Here is a 16,762-nt window from a genome sequence, read left to right as displayed (position 1 = left end):
AAATACACATTGTTATGGATGTAAATCCTTTATTTAAAAAAGACAACAAAGGTAACAATAAAAACGCTCAAATTTCTGTTTGGATTATATAATTTTAGCACAATTTATGCAAAGGGGGCAACATGAACCATTGAAAACATTGTTTTTCCTTTTCCAGCCCTTTTTCCATTTGAATTAACCAATCAGTAGTCAGCATGAGCAGGTGAAAAAATACATATTACATGTATGTTTTGAAAAAATGTCGAAGGCTGTAAAGGAGATTGTAAAAGGTTGAAGATGCATGAATATGCACATGATGTGAGATGAAACACATGGTTGTGAGTGTGTGAAAGGGGCTCAGATTCAAACATCACATTTCATACGTCACATCTGAGATTACATAACAGTGGTTTTCAAGTGAGCTCTTGCAGTTTGGGATGGGAGGGGTTCTCTCAAAAAAAGGGTAACAAAATACAAGCAGGTTGTGACGAAGTATGCACTCTTGTCTTATGTGCATAGACGCAAGTGCGCGTGCACACACACACACACACACACACACACACACACACACACACACACACACACACACACACACACACACACACACACATTCACACATACACACACATGCACATTGTACATTCTATAACCACAATTTTGCTCAGCACATGTTTGAAAATATGGACGTGCAAAAACAGTACTTTTAGTTATAAAGAAAAAAACATGTTTTCTTGAAAGGTACTTTGCCACGTTTTGCGTAAGATCTCAATATATTTCAGTACAAAGTCACGTGGTAAGAATTCATGTAGAATTTTCATACTGTTGAAAATAAGTTTGCTTTGACATCAGTAGGCAGCTGCCACTACGATTTATATATGGCACATTGTCATAAAATAGGAAATTATTCCAAGTGTCCTAAACGCACTAAAGTTCAAACTCCATTAGGGTAAATGTGTTAAACAAATACACTAATACATTAAATTATCATAGCTGTATAAACTTCTGTGTTGTAAGGCCTGAAACAAATATTTGGCTGTCTGTAGAATTTTTGTACAGGTGATATGGTGTCTTGATACAATCCTTTCATCTGTGTATGAGCTTGGCAGGTGTAGAGTCCCTGGATCTGTTTCTCCTGTTTCTGGATGTTTCTGCTGATGTTTACAAAAATGTGTAACAGTGTAACATGTGTAACAGTTTATATCATCCATCTCCTCTTTTTTCCCCTGGTTGTGACTTTCTCTATCACATCCTCCTTCTCTCTGGGTCTCTGTTGGTCTACATGGGGTAGAGAAGGAAGCCAGAGAAAGAAGAGGGAACGTATTGGCCTGCATAGAGTCCAGCAGCCTGGTCAGATGGTAGCTGAATATGAACCGTGTCTCCTGGTTGTAGAGGAACCACGGCGCTGCCCGACGCCTGGTCCAGAGTGCTCTTCTTGTACTCGTCATATGTGTACATCAAGGGCTCTCCATTTCGGTACAGACCTACCCATACGTTGCCACCCTTGCAGTGCACGTGGTATGAGAAGTAATAAATTCCAGGAAGATCACAGGTGAACACTCCTGTCTGGGGATTGTAGTTTTGTCTGCCATTGTACAGCATCTTGTCGAACACCACTGGGGTGCCAACTGGCGGGAAGGGCGTGGTCAGCTGAGCAGTAAAAGCAGGCATCTCTAAACCACCGGCACCCATTACATCACTTCCACCTCCGTACTTTCCTTTCTTATAGCCACTAGCCTTCACTCCATCAAGGGCTGGCCCCATCTCAGGCAGGACACCCATCAGGTCAGGAGACAGGGCTGATGGTCCAGGGGGTCCTGGAGGGCCTGGGGGACCTGGGGTACCTGGCTGGCCTGGGGATCCACTTGGACCTGGTGCACCAGGTGGACCAACAGGACCAAGAGCACCAGGACTTCCCTCCCCTGGAGGACCAGCAGGGCCAGGTGACCCACCCTCTCCCTTAGGCCCAGGAGGTCCAGGGGGTCCAATCGGTCCGCCTGGTCCTGTGATTCCTGGTATGCCTTTAGGTCCTTGTGGTCCTTCTGGACCAGATACACCCTCTTCTCCTTTTAGGCCAGGTATGCCAGGAGGGCCAGGAAGCCCAGGTTCACCCTTGTCTCCTCCTTCTCCTTTGGGGCCGATAGGTCCCAACGGTCCCCGTGGGCCTGGCTCACCGTCCTCACCTTGTTGACCCGGTTGGCCTGGCAGTCCTGTAGGTCCTGGTTCTCCTATGGGTCCCTGTTCCCCCTTTGCTCCACCTTCACCGTCTTCTCCTTTAGGTCCTGGTGCACCTGTGCCACCTGGAGGTCCCATTGGTCCTGGAGGGCCGGAAGGACCACCTGGTCCTGGAGGTCCTGTCACACCTGGCGGACCTTCGTATCCTTTGTCTCCTTTTGGACCCGGAGCACCAGGTTGTCCTCCCATTCCTCTATCACCTTTTGGTCCTGGGAAGCCTGGTTTGCCAAATCCAGGTAAACCTGGCTTTCCTGGCAATCCTGGCGGCCCTGGTAGCCCCTTATCACCAGGAATGCCAGGTTGGCCTGCTAGTCCACTATCTCCTTGTTTCCCAATGCCAGGTGGCCCCTGAGGCCCTGGTTCGCCATCCTTACCAGCAGGTCCCTCTGGGCCTGGTGATCCGGGCTGTCCTGGTTTTCCTGGTGTACCTATAGGGCCTGGTAAACCAGGCATGCCAGGCTTGCCAATTCCTGGCAGTCCTTTATGTCCAGGGAGTCCCGGTGGTCCAGCCGGGCCCTTTGGTCCATGTGGCCCAGGATGTCCAATTCCCTTATCCCCCTTTGGCCCAGGCAAGCCTGGAAGTCCAGGTAAACCTTTGTGGCCTGGTTCTCCTTTGCCTCCTGGTGGTCCTGGCAAGCCCTGTCCACCTGTTCTCCCGATTCCAGGGAGACCTGGTGGTCCAGGGGGACCTGGTGGTCCTGATATACCTGGCCGTCCTTCTTCTCCGCCAGGTCCCTGTTCGCCCTGTGGTCCAGGAGGTCCCACATCACCTGGCTTTCCTAGCAGGCCAGGCAATCCAGGTTTACCAACTCCAGGCAGTCCCGGAGGGCCAGGTGGGCCTGGATTTCCTGGAGAGCCTGGCATACCTTTGCCTTGTAGGCCAGGAGGGCCTGGAGGTCCCTGGGGTCCTGGAGGCCCTTGAGGTCCAATTTCACCTGGAATACCCTGCTCACCTCTGGGAATGGTCTCACCTTTATGCAAGAAAAGTAAGATTATATTTCTTGTGTACAAGACAAATAAATTGAAGAATGATTAATTAAACTCAATCATACATACCTTTTTTGTCCTTGCCTTTGTTCATATACATAGGTAATTGTGGAATCTCCTTCCGGTAATGTGGGTACTGCATGTGAGGTAGCTCCTTGCCCATGTGAGGCATGTGTGGTATTGGCTGGTGTTGCTGGTGTTGAGGGTGATGTGGTTTGTGACCATAATATGCCCCTCCAAAAACTTTTGGCAGCAATGCAGTTTGCACCAAGACCACCAAGAGAGGAACAACAGCCATGGCCTGAGGAAATGAATCAACCAGCAACATCATCAGTCAATTACTTAAACATAATTATATTTATATTATATTTTAATAATTAATATATTTATAATATAATTATTAATTAATATATTATTAGATTAAAACTTTTGAGCCAGTATCCAGTTTGCTGGACATCTCATAAAAAAAATAAAATAAATCAGTTAAGCAAAACATCAGTTAATCATATCAATCAATGAACAAATCAATCAATAAACAAATCTATCTATCTATCTATCTATCTATCTATCTATCTATCTATCTATCTATCTATCTATCTATCTATCTATCGACACAATTGTTAAATTTTTCATCTTTTACTCTAACACGCAATAAAATCTGTGTACATGCTAATAATATATTGTTTTTGGTACTAAACAAAGGGGATAGTTTGCTTTGTCATATCCAACAGCAGATTTCTCAAATTTATAATGGTAATATCAAGTTTATGTCTAATTGTGCCAATTAATTTTTGAGCTTCTTTAACTCTTCTTTTTTAAGTTTTATTGAATGATTTTGCCAAATATGTATTCCAAATATGTATGTTTTATCATATTGTTGCTTTTTCAACAAATGAACAGTAATATATTTTAAATACTGTATTTTAATTCAATGTTAATATATTTTACTGCAACATCTGTTTTTGACTGCTGCAATTCTGCATCGCAGATTCCACTAAAATAAAATTAAATTAAAAAGAAAGAAATAAAACAAACAGCAATGATCTTGTTTTGGAAATTGGATAGTGACAAACGACAGAAGTATGCAACAGCACAACCTGCCTACAATATAGCACCGTTCATAACTCATTATAGTACATTTGGAACAACAGCCCCCTCTGGTGGTCATCAAGAGTACAGCATGTCAATGCCTTTATAAAATGTAAACCCCCCATACTCAAATAGCGGCCCACGGGCTGTTTTGAAAAGTGTTTTTTTTAGGAATCTTTTTTTCAATCGCATTATCCGCTGTTATTTTGAAATCGCGCACCGCGATGGGGGGCAACGTAAAATGGACACAAATTAAGTATTATATCGCGATCTATCGATCGCCGGTTTTGGCGCCAGAGCGAACTAGTAACTCATTAAATCATAGATGTGGATCAGAGGTAAATAAACTAGATTTTTTTTTTCGGCGTGAGATATCGGAAGTGTGGCGTGAGAGCGTATGAAAACGGTCAAATGTGTGTGTCTCACGCTCAATGCGTGAGAGTTGGCAACCCTGGGATTATGTTATTATTATGCAAGTGATACTACATTATTGTGCCTCACACAGACAACTTTGATTACAATTAAAGGACATTCAATACAAATAGATGGATTGAGAGGCCTTTTGCATATGCAACACTAAAAGATATTCAGTGATTGAAGCAATGACAGAGAGGTCAATCAAACAACAAAAGTTTCTCTTTAGTCAAAGGCTTTCTTCACAGTTTGAATATTGATCAAATACAGGCTGTTTTAGCCTGTGTGTGTGTGTGTGTATGTGTGTGTGTGTGTGTGTGTGTGTGTGTGTGTGTGTGTGTGTGTGTATGTGTGTGTGTGCGGGTAGTTAAGCCCCGTTTCTGCCTGACTTTTTGTGACATTTCCTTTCATCTTTGCTCCTGCCAGATATGGAACATGGCTGTGAATTTGTCTATTTCTCTTTGAATTTCAGTTTCAAATTGAGACCGAGCAGCCATGGGCTTTAGAAGAGAGAGAGAGAGAGAGAGAGAGAGAGAGAGAGAGAGAGAGAGAGAGAGAGAGAGAGAGAGAGAGAGAGAGAGATGGAAAGAGAAGGTCACACACAGAAAGGGAGAGAGAGAGAGGGAGAGAGGGAGGGAGGAAGAGAAAGTGTTTTACTGAACTGAGAGATTTGACAAATGCTATACAATTAGACAGTCCAGGACAAGCGGAAGTTCTCTTCACTTACACTCCAGTGACACAGCATACACCAACCTTTGAACGTTGGTGTGTGTGTGTGTGTGTGTGTGTGTATGTCTGTGTAAGTCTGTGTGTGTGTGTGTGTGTGTAGGTCTGTGTGTGAGTGTGTGTGTGTGTGTGTGTGTGTGTGTGTGTGTGTGTGTGTGTGTGTGTGTGTATGTCTGTGTCCGTGTGTGTGTGTGTGTGTGTGTGTGTAGGTCTGTGTGTATGTGTGTGTGTGTGTGTGTGTGTGTGTGTGTGTGTGTGTGTATTGGCATGTGGGCTGCAAATGCTGCCATATGCGGTTGAATGGACAGGGACATTTAGAGAATGTCACACCATGACCAGCACAGGAAGTCATTCCTAACAAACCAGAACACCTTCCAGAACCATCCACTGCAAATTCTCTTCTTCTCGTCTCTTCTCTTCTCTTCTCACACACTTTGAAGGAGTCTATTTATTTATTTCATAGGGAGTTTTACTATAATCAAGTTTACTTCGTAAGAACTCCATATTCTTGTTTTTGCCAGTTTGCCTGCAGTATAAATGTTTTTGCTGAAGGCTAGTATTAAATTTGCTTCACATTTGGATTTAGACTGACAGTGTTTAGTCTGATGTAGGTTTGATATTTGCTTTGATGTAGGATTGTCAGGAGCTGCAAAGCGGTGATGAATCAGAATTTCTGAGTAACAGCCTTGACCTTTGACCTTTGTCAGGCAAATGGTGATTTTCACACAGGCATGCCACAGTCACTCCAGGATTTTTGGCTCTTTAAGAGGAAGCAGCGATGTCCATAGACAAGGTGCAGGCCGAACGTAGTCACAATATAGATGGCCAACATGGATGTGTGTGTGTCTGTGTTTGACTGGCCATGTTGTGACTACATTCACCACATGTTTCAGCGTGTTTACAACAGTTGAAGTGTAATAAACATGGTTTACAAAGAGACACAGAGTTTCAGAAGAATTCTCTTCATTGTCTGTAGCACTTCTCTAGAAATCTTGTATGGTACTGTAGTTTGTACCCCTGAATCTCTCACTATAACACGCTGGAATCTTCATTTTTACTTGCACAAAAGACTTATTCAGTATTTATATTCTAACTCAAACCTGATCAAGTTAAGGATTAATGTTTTTTCAGTTTCACAGACAAGATACTACCCCAGAAAATTTGTTCATTGCTGAATTTGGCCTCTAGAGTTTCAACAATCTAACTTTAATAATATGTAAATATTAAAAACATATACAGATAAGGAGAATCGTCTGAACTTTGCATTTATTATCCTGATGTACTCTTTGTACAGCATTGCCATAGTCTTCCTCAAACATTATGAGCTGTGGAAAGACATGAACCTTTGACCTACATATGTTCAGTGATGACAGTACTGCTAAAACTGAACAAAACTCATTTCCTGCTTGGAACAGTGCACCCCACATGGGAAGACCAGGTTCTTACGTACTCACACACGTGTGTGTGTGTGTGTGTGTGTGTGTGTGTGTGTGTGTGTGTGTGTGTGTGTGTGTGTGTGTGTGTGCGCGCGCGCGCACGCATGTCTGATGGAACAAAATGAAAACATATAATGTCCAGATGAGAGCAGCTAGAAGAGATAAGAAATATAAGAAATAATTCTAGAGGCTTCTCTAGAAAAATAAATATTAAATATTTAAAATATTCCGACATTCTAATACTCTCCTATATAAGTATATAAGAGAAGCTAATCAGCAAAACAAATTAAAATGCACATGATCCTTACATCATATTACCAACGTGGCACACCATCTAAACATTAATCATGTACAGGATAATACAAAAAACAGAAAATAGAAAAAGTGAACCCAACTTTGTGAAGAAGTGACTTCTTTTCCTTTTCTTTTACATACATTGATTAACTGAAATGAATGAGAGAATCTTTCCCTTCTGTCTTTCCCACTTCCTCTATCTGACGACTGGAGAATTGTTTTTCAGGAATAAATAAAGAATAAGGCACATAAGAATCTTTTGATGGTCACTGTTCTACAAATATAATCTGACAAAAAGATCTGCACACACACACACACACACACACACACACACACACACACACACACACACACACTCATTAGCATCTTCTCTCATCTCTCATCTCGTCTTCTCTCACTTACGTTGCCTCTGCATGTCAAATCAATGTTTGGAACAAACATACACCATCCCATTCTCAATCATCTATGGAAGACTATTCGTTTGTTTGAAATAACTTACAGGGTACAGTTTTAACAGTGAGTCCTGTTTTCAATGCTGCAGACATTACTTCTGGCTGGTTTGGTGCTCTGGATAATGAACTAATGTGCTGTTCAGGAGTTAGTGATGATGAGGATGATGATGATGTTCTGTGTAGGCGTGGTGTTGTAACCAAGGCCTAGATTCATCATCCCTGCAGCACACTGGAAACCACTGCAGCCACATGTGCTCTGACACTCTGACACTGTTCTTTGTTCTTTGATAAGTGCTTTAACTGGGACAAATCAAGCAAAGACTGGGAATGGCGTGCTTGGTGTGTGTGTGTGTGTGTGTGTGTGTGGGTGTGTGCCTTCTTCACTAGTATTCCAGATGGAATAGTGCTAGATAGAAAGTACTACCAAGAGGGCAATAGTCCTGGGATAGGAACGGTAACGTCTGTATGTCCAGACGTAATGAGTGTATCCAGCCAAGCAGCCAAGGCATCCTGACACGCAACAGGGTCCTGACTGTCTCGTCATTCATTCACTTAGTGATGAGCATTTTCACAGCAGACTCTTAATAAGAGTGAAAATTTCAGCAGGTGCCTGTTAGCCTCTCTTGTGTGTGTGTGTTGTGCGTGCACTTGTGCACATCTCTTTCTGTCCGTGTCCAGATGTCCACCTAATCCCCTAAGTCTGTGCCATTGTGGTGCACTTTGATGCTACTAACTGCAGCCAACAGCAAAATAAACATCACATCTCTGCTATCTGTTCTCCACGTGGGTGTGCTGTAGATACAATGTAAACTGTGGAAAACTGTGGCTGCAATCACAAGCCTGATAACCAGCAGCCGGGACCCTCTGATTTACTGATCCTGCGTGTTCTTAACCTCCAGGGGAAGAGTCGTAATCTACAGTCAGCGTGATCCTTCAGATAAAGAAGAAGACCGTCATGTTTACAGTCATCATCTGTCAGCTTGCTGCTTAAATGACTGCACTCAGGTATTGGACAACATATTGTGTATCACACCTCTCTGTTTCTAGTGGACATTAGCTCACCATCTCTGTTAGTTTCTAAACCCACAGTCCACCTCGCACATGCGCACGCACGCTTAGCTCACTGGCTAATTGAAAAAATAAAATGGCGGCCTTTGCCTATGGCCAGAGGGGGCGCTATCGCACAGGCCAGATTATTCTATCATTACAGTAAACAGAGACATTTGACATTTGTGTGTAATTATCAGGATGATTGTGAAAGACAATAATTGTGAAATGCCTCTTATTTCACATCCATTTGTAAAATTTCATTCATGTATTTCACTGCGAGTTATATTAGACACTTATGGGTGGTTGTTTTCCATGTGTTGTGATTAGACAGATCACACATGTTGCATTCCACTGTTAAGATCCAGCAGGAGAAGCCGTGACCTGTGTGAAGATCTCACACAGGTCTTCCTAGGTCACAGTAAATCTAAACGACTCGGCTAAAGAAAACACATAGCAGTGTTGTGCTGTATCACCGAAATAAACATTTTATTTTCCAGTAGAAAGGAGCATGGAGCTCCTTCATGCAGATGTATAATGTTGTTAGGGTTATACTAACCAATACTAATCCAATTAGCACAATACCAATTATTATTAGCAAACAGTCTGGATTTGCCAGTTTACACAGTGCATAAACCAATTGTTTTAACCAGAATAAGGCTACAGTTTAATAGGACCAAATCACAGAGTGAGACAAGAATTTTGTGTATGTGGGAGAGAAAGTGAGATGAAATGTGACTTACCTTCACTTGTGTGAGCGAGGCCGTACTGGGAATAATCTCCGGGATACACACAGTCCTGCACACAGACTACCAACACCCCCTCACGACTGGATTGTTGAACCCAAACACTCAGCACCCTACACACACTCACCTTATATCATCAGTAAGGAGGGGTCAGTGTACAGGGGTGGGGAGAAGAGAGAGAGAGAGAGAGAGAGAGAGAGAGAGAGAGAGAGAGAGAGAGAGTGTGTGTGTGTGTGTGTGTGTGTGTGTGTGTGTGTGTGTGTGTGTGTGTGTGTGTGTGTGTGTGCACGCGCGCGTAAGGGTGGAGTTTTCAGTGTATGGATGTGATTACATTTTATACCTCTTCAATTTTTGCTTCATTCATCTAATGTTCCAGAATCACTGCAGTATAACCTCCTCACATCCTCACAGTGCTATAATATCCTGAGACTGAATTCAGTGAATCTGGGATTCCCTCTTTATCTCATTAAAAACAAAGGAATGTCAGTTTAGACGATTCTATAGACAGTTACAGTATGCACTGTAAAATGAAACAACTGCATACAGTCTATTCAGTGGGTGACTGAAGCGAACTCTTCTGGGGTTAGGGTTAGGGTTCACATTATTAGGAGGATGTAATAAGCCAATAACTGGTTGGCCTGATGTACTGTATGGGGTGTAGCTGCCTGATCAGTGCTCTGCTGTTATTATTAGCTACCACAGAGAGAAGCAAAGTGAACAGGAGCAGAATAACAGCTCTTTCCAACTGGCCTCATCTCCCAGCGATTAGCGCTGTATCAGCCTCGTGAAATTGAAAACAGCGAGCAGCAATTCTGATCGAACAGCTGTGATCTGGACCTCTTAGGTGAGTAGTTCAAGCCTGAACATCACTCCCTCAGGCCCTGCCAGCCAGATGGGCAGCGAGGGTTCTGGGTAATCATGGCAGTGATGACGAGTGGCATTTCGCGTGGAGTTTGGAGCAGGAATGATGTGAACATCAGGTCCAGGTCCAGGAGGTGATTATTGTGTGGTTCTTCTTGGTCCACTGAGTAAATGAGATATTGGGCTAAAAATGGGTGTTAATCTGGGTAAACGGTAGTGTGGTATGAATGAACAGGCACCAGAAGCCGTGAAGGCTAACACAGGCTAGGGTGGACGTAGCCCATTCCAGAAGGGTGGGAGAGAACGTGAGATCTTTACTGGGTGTCCAGCTGCCACTTTCTCCTGCGTACAGCTCTTAAATCACTTCCTCACTCACACACCCATTCTTTTTTTAGGCAACTCATTCTCACACTAAATTTTTAGTGCCTGACCCCGGAAGCCGCCTCATAACCGGGCGAACACGTTGTTACGAATAACGCAAAAACTTCAGTACTCAACGAATTAAAATCAACATCACCAGACGACACAGATCTGCAAAACATTAAACAGCCCATTAAAACGGAGGCTACCACAATGGCAGTGGGGAACAAGAACACCACCCACCAGGAGACCACACCTTCCCCCAGTAATGCACACACCCCCATGTGCACATGCACATTCTCACACACACACCAAACTCAATTAGCCGTGAGTGTGTTTGCCCACCAAACACACTGGGCCCGGCATCTGTTTCTTTGTTTGACTGCAGGGGTGAGAAGCCGAGGTCTGGGTGAGAGAGCGAGGCACGGTGAGTTCAGGATGAGAAGAGGCTGTGACTGTCCCATTTTTCAAGTGTCTTTGCTGAATATAAATGACAAGCAGTGTTAATGGCACGTATCCCTTTGTTTTCTCAGGCTGTTGTGGTTGAAACTCCCTCCCATGGCCCATTGTGGACAAGGAGGAGAGGAATAAAAAATGCATGTGAAAGTATGACGTAGATAAAAGATTTTTTTAGGGAAGGGGAAGTTGTGTTTTTAGCTGAATTAGAGGAAGCCTTGAAAATGCACTAAAACCATGATGAGGAGAAATTAATTTGCGTTTTTGACTTAGAATGTATCGTGGTTTTTGATTGTGTGATAGAAACACGTTTTCGCATCAAAAGGACCCCATTTCATAAATGCGGTGTGCTGAAACATGGCAGCTGACTGTCACAGTTGTTCCCACATAAACATTTGTACAGTTTATGGTCGGTTATGTCAAATTGGCAGGAGTTGGTTTGGTTGCCCGGGGCGCAGGAGGTTCAGGGCCTGTATGATCAGTGGTGGCTGTAAAACCATGTGAACACTACCTCCCCCACCGCCACAGCCCTGCCGCAGAGAACTCTGGGAAGGCACCAGCAGCCGTCCATCACCATAGGAACCTGCCGCAGGACAGTGAGCGACCCCATTAGGGAGTGCAGCTCACATCATTCAGAGTCCTCAGAACATTACTTCTCTAAATATACATGCGTATGGCCACACATACACCGACCCCGAGACACATGAACACACACACAGCTCGACTAAATGGTCAGACAGACACAGTTTTGTTACGAATGCTGAAATGATTCAGTTAGAGGTATTTCTCTTGTCTCGGGCCATATTTGCACATATTGTGTGTATGTATGTGTGTGGTCTGCCGCCCCCCCCCCCCCCCCCACCATGGTTCTGCTGTTCTCCAAGGTCCTGTCCCTACTGGGGAGTCCGGACAGACTGATTCAGCACCAGTAAAACTATTGCCATGGTGACTTAAACCTGTCACTCAGGAGATTTAGAAGTCCCAGAGAGCATTTAAAAATGTTCAGACAGTGGAGGTTTCTTCTGCTGTGTTTGTAAAAATAACCCCGGAGTGTGCAGGTATACCTCATAAACACTGTCCAGTGTATCAACCATAGACAGGAAACATGCTTGTTGCAGAAGTACATATTACAAACTCGTGAAATTATTTAAAAGATTACCCCATGCAGTGCCATTTTATGAAAAACAATAATGATCTATTGAAATGTTTTATAGAAACATATTAATAAATACTACAAGGGCCCTCACCTATCTCAAAAGACTTAATGCTTCTTATTAAATATTAAATATAGCTACTGTGCTGGAAAGGGTGTGCTCAGTACTTAGCTAAGATCAATATTTCAGACATAACAGTGTAACTATAGACACAGACAGTAAGGTTGGGACATTGATACATGGGTGTGATTTGGCGGTGACTTTAAACTACTGATTAATACGTCATCTGCGTCATTCTTATTCATCTGTAAAACTTTGTAAACGCTCCTTTTATAATCACAGAGACACTGATTATGTGTGTTTGCGTGTGTGTATGCGTGTGTGTGTGTACAATGAGTAGGAGTCTGATGCAGTTTGCAAAGCAGTGTTAGTTCACCACTCCTACAGACACACACACACACACACACACACACACACACACACACACACACACACACACACACACACACACTACATCACTGTTATTTTCTTCATTTATCTTTCTTGCTATTTATCCAGCAGTGACTGAAATCCAGTAACAGAATATTGCAGGATGTATTTTATATCTATGTTGGGTATGTCGGGTCTCTTCGGAATGAGACTAATTTGTATGAAAGCATGCAAGAATGTCTAAGCCTGTGTGTGTGTGTGTGTGTGTGTGTGTGTGTGTGCAGTGTGTGGGTGAGATGTATGTTTAGCTGTAAGTGCTTAGTCAGGCAGCTGGGCTCTTCCTCACACCCTCAGGTTCTTCCATGCACACTACCCATAATCCTCAGCCTCGGTCAACAACCCGTAACATTCCAGCATTGGGGACAATGACATCATCATTCTGTCACTGCCTGAGCAGACAGCGTAGCCACATCGGACAGGTTCCTGTATCCTCATTGTGATACAGTAAAATGCCTCTTATGACTATTATGATAAACCTAACAGACATTCATACACTCCTGTGCCACACTGTGTGGCCTGTAAGATCATGGCTCCTTTGGGTTGTCTGTGATTGGATGGATATGTGCATGTGAAAACATCTGTTACTACCAGGAGCCCTCTCAAATCCATCAGTCATGTTGCAGGTTGTAATTTGACACAGAAATTTGGAAAGGTAACCAACATGCTCATGTTAGAAGCAACACGCATATTCTAATCTTGGACATTATGTGTGTGTGTGTGTGTGTGTGTGTGTGGGCTCCTGTCCTGTGGTGTGTAAGAAACAGCTGTCAGAGGAGCGTGGAATTGGTCGTCGAGCTCCATTTAGACCAGACAGATTAACCTCTTGCCTTTCCCCTCCAGTCCTCCAAACACACACATACATACACAAACACATGCATGAACACAGACATTGTGTGTTTCGTTCCATTTGTTAAAGCAACACATCTCCCAAAATATAAATTCTGCTAACAAATTATAGCTAAGAATATGTTCTACACATTATCCAACAGCATCTCATCTATCATTTGCATCTATGGGATGTAGAGTTATTTAATTTCTTCCACCATACTTTCAATTCCTATATCACCTAAGATTAACATGATGTCTATGTATGCTGTTCCATGGCACTGAGAAACTCCCAGCTTGAACATGGCGTACCCTATCGAGATCATGGATTTTGTTATTCCAGTCGACACTTGTCACTAGAAACTGTTCATTTTCTGTGAAGAACCAGTAGATTCAGAAAAGGTAAACCCATTCAGAAGGTAGAAATAATTTAAAACATATATGAATAAATGGTAAGAAACGAACAATATCAAGTAATATCAAGTTGCTTCAAATAAAAACATTAGGGCTAACCTTTACCTTCTTAAGAGTTTCAGTACCATTTGAGATTCTGTCATCCAACATTGGGATACTGGACCATTATTCAAGGAGCGAATTCTTTGGAGGATATGAGGAACATCTCCCAAATGTCCTAGAATGGATCAGTACTCTGTAGATCCCAGCCTGGTGATGGTGAGGGCGAAGGAAGACCCAGGCCAAGTGTGTGTATAAACTCATTCTTGAGGGACCGGAGCAGCACGCAGTATTACTCTCTTGTACTCTTATCCGTAGGAAAATGAAAATAGAGTTTATGTCTGGCCTTACATTCCTCATCCATTATATTTCCATGCAGAGCTATCACTAAGCCTCGTGACGTCCACAAGATGGCTTCCCATGTCATTATGAATCTTCCAGTACATTTAACAGTGGGCAAGAGAGTGATAAACGTGTCTTCAGACCAGATAGCTCATCAGACCGCTCATCAGACTGCTAGATCACTCATCAGATTATTCATCCAGGTTTCAGGTTCCAGTCGATTTAGTAGCACTTGCATAACATTTATCATTAGGTATAGAAATGTGACTGAATATATAGGCAGACAATGTGTGTTGGAGGAAAGGTGAGATACCGTCTGGAGATACACACTGACCATCTCATCTCACAGACACAAGCAGACACCAGATTCACACCTCACAGCTGTATGTGACAACATATATGGAGGCTTTCCAATGCAAAGCTGTAAAGTACACACCTTAAACTCCTCATATGCCCGTGTGTGTGTGTGTGTGTGTGTGTCTGTCTGTCTGTGAGTGTGTGTGTCTGGGGAGGGGGAGTGTTATGGTCACTCTCTGAATTCAGGTGTGTAGTATGGTGTTTACCCACTTGCCCTGGTTCAGTGGTCTGCTAAGCATGTGACAGATCTGGCATTTTGACGTGATGCAGGATGACTCCATATAGACTCCATATAGTTTTTGTTGACAAGCGACTTCTTTGTATGTTATGGCTATGCTGACGTCTTTTTTACTATGGTTTCATGAGTCCAAAATAATGCATCCGAGGAGACTTTGACAAGTAGGAGAAATAGAAAGAATGAAGGAAAGAACCATGAAAGACGAACGGAAAATGCCAGAGGACATTTGGAAAAGTCAGACTTTAAAATAGCTCTTTTAGAAAGGAAGAGGAGAAATGACATCATCTCCGTGATGCTACACTGACAGGTCAAAGGTCAACAGCTATCCTGGCTCATACAAACATGCCTCTCAACACTCATTCTTGCACTCAGAAACTGTCTTAGGCGTCTCTTCTATATATCCTGTATATTGCAGGAAAAGCAACACATATAGCAAATGAGCAGCTACATTGTCTTCTTGATCATGTTAGCTTATAGTTAAACTTAGAGGCATCTCAGGAATTTCTAGACACAAGCAAACTAGATGATTTTCTATGCATAATAAGCCCTTTCCACATAAAAATTAGGTTCATACAGAATCTGCAAGCCAAAACGTACCTCATAAGCAGCCCTCCCCTCACTTACACACACTCTCACACATACATTGTGGATAATAAAATTGGCCTCTTGGAAGAGAAGGAGGATTCTTGGTAACACAGAGGTGAAGAAATGTGAAGAATGCTCAGTATGTTTACCTGGGACAATGACACTCCGTCACACACACACACACTCACAATATCTGTGTTTACGCACGTGGATGCAAACATAATCAGCAATAATCCACACAGTGGGCGTCTGGTTGAAGCTCGGGGCACTGCAGCTACACGACGTGAGTGGTGGGTGAAACAGGGGTCGGCATTAAAGATCGTCCCCTGCGTAGACGGCCTCTGTTTGCTCTTTTTCATTTCGTGCCATGCGAGCACGGGGCCGGTGCCCAGGCCCAGCACTGCCAGGGACTGTGTGTTCCTGATAACTGTTAGAGAAAAGGAGCTGATGGTGAAGGTATTCACCAACGTAAAGAATCTCCCCCAACGCACGTTTTTTAACGTCATTAAAATTTTTGCATTAAAATCGGCTACCATCACTTTTCCGTCTGGTCTGTATTCGTTCTGCTGGTTGGGAACATCTGCCCTTCCCACAACTCTTGCACCAAACAAACACTGTTTTTGTTTTACGGCTCTTTTGTCCGTTGGGTTTCCATGCAGTCATTGTGCTCATTCTGAGGAGAAGGTCCCGGAGACGGAGCTGTTCTTAAAGTCAGAGTCAATTTTGGGTTAAGCAAAAATTCAGCAAACCACATACGGTTTGAATGTTACAGCATGACGTGTCTCCTTGTGACGCTGAGTGTTTAAATGAAATGATGCCAAAAAATTAGCTCTCGCTAAACTAGCGTAAAACTTTTTAATAAGGAGACTTATGATACGCTTTCTGTGTCTTTTTTTATGATATATTTTATTAACGAGCCACTTCTGCAAAACCTAAGTGGGAGCAGGATGGTGTCTGTGCTCCATCATTCTCTTGGGTTTAAGCCATAAGATGTTAATGGTAGACCGTAGTAGGTACACGGCACCAACAGAGAAACTGGGTAAGAACAGAATTCCACTACCTATGCAATAACTTTCATAACGTTTTCAAATAATGAATTCAATTGTATATTGACTGGAAAGTCTAGTGGGTTACGTTTATACGTGATTATTTTTGAAACTGCGTCTGTACAACATGGAGACTAGTATGGTTGTTAATGGTGACAGATACCATTATAATTCACTCTTCATATGTTTTGCTT

At 43.1% G+C, this 16,762-nt stretch overlaps 1 protein-coding gene across 1 annotated transcript; it reads right to left on the bottom strand.

Moving 5' to 3' along the window:
• Nucleotides 1-72: 72 nt before the first annotated feature.
• Nucleotides 73-9,536, bottom strand: col8a1a (collagen, type VIII, alpha 1a). The gene is made up of 3 exons (XM_077001408.1): nucleotides 9,400-9,536; nucleotides 3,268-3,499; nucleotides 73-3,182 (listed from the first exon to the last, which is right to left on the bottom strand). The coding sequence occupies exons 2-3, from the start codon at nucleotides 3,494-3,496 to the stop codon at nucleotides 1,255-1,257; spliced, it is 2,157 nt and encodes a 718-aa protein (XP_076857523.1). The 5' UTR covers nucleotides 3,497-3,499; nucleotides 9,400-9,536; the 3' UTR covers nucleotides 73-1,254.
• Between the last annotated feature and the right edge of the window lie 7,226 nt (nucleotides 9,537-16,762).

Source organism: Brachyhypopomus gauderio, chromosome 4 (assembly GCF_052324685.1).
Source record: "Brachyhypopomus gauderio isolate BG-103 chromosome 4, BGAUD_0.2, whole genome shotgun sequence".
Lineage (NCBI taxonomy): Eukaryota > Metazoa > Chordata > Actinopteri > Gymnotiformes > Hypopomidae > Brachyhypopomus > Brachyhypopomus gauderio.
The sequence above is the reverse complement of the archived record's forward strand: the minus strand, read 5'-3'. Positions and strand labels throughout refer to the sequence as shown.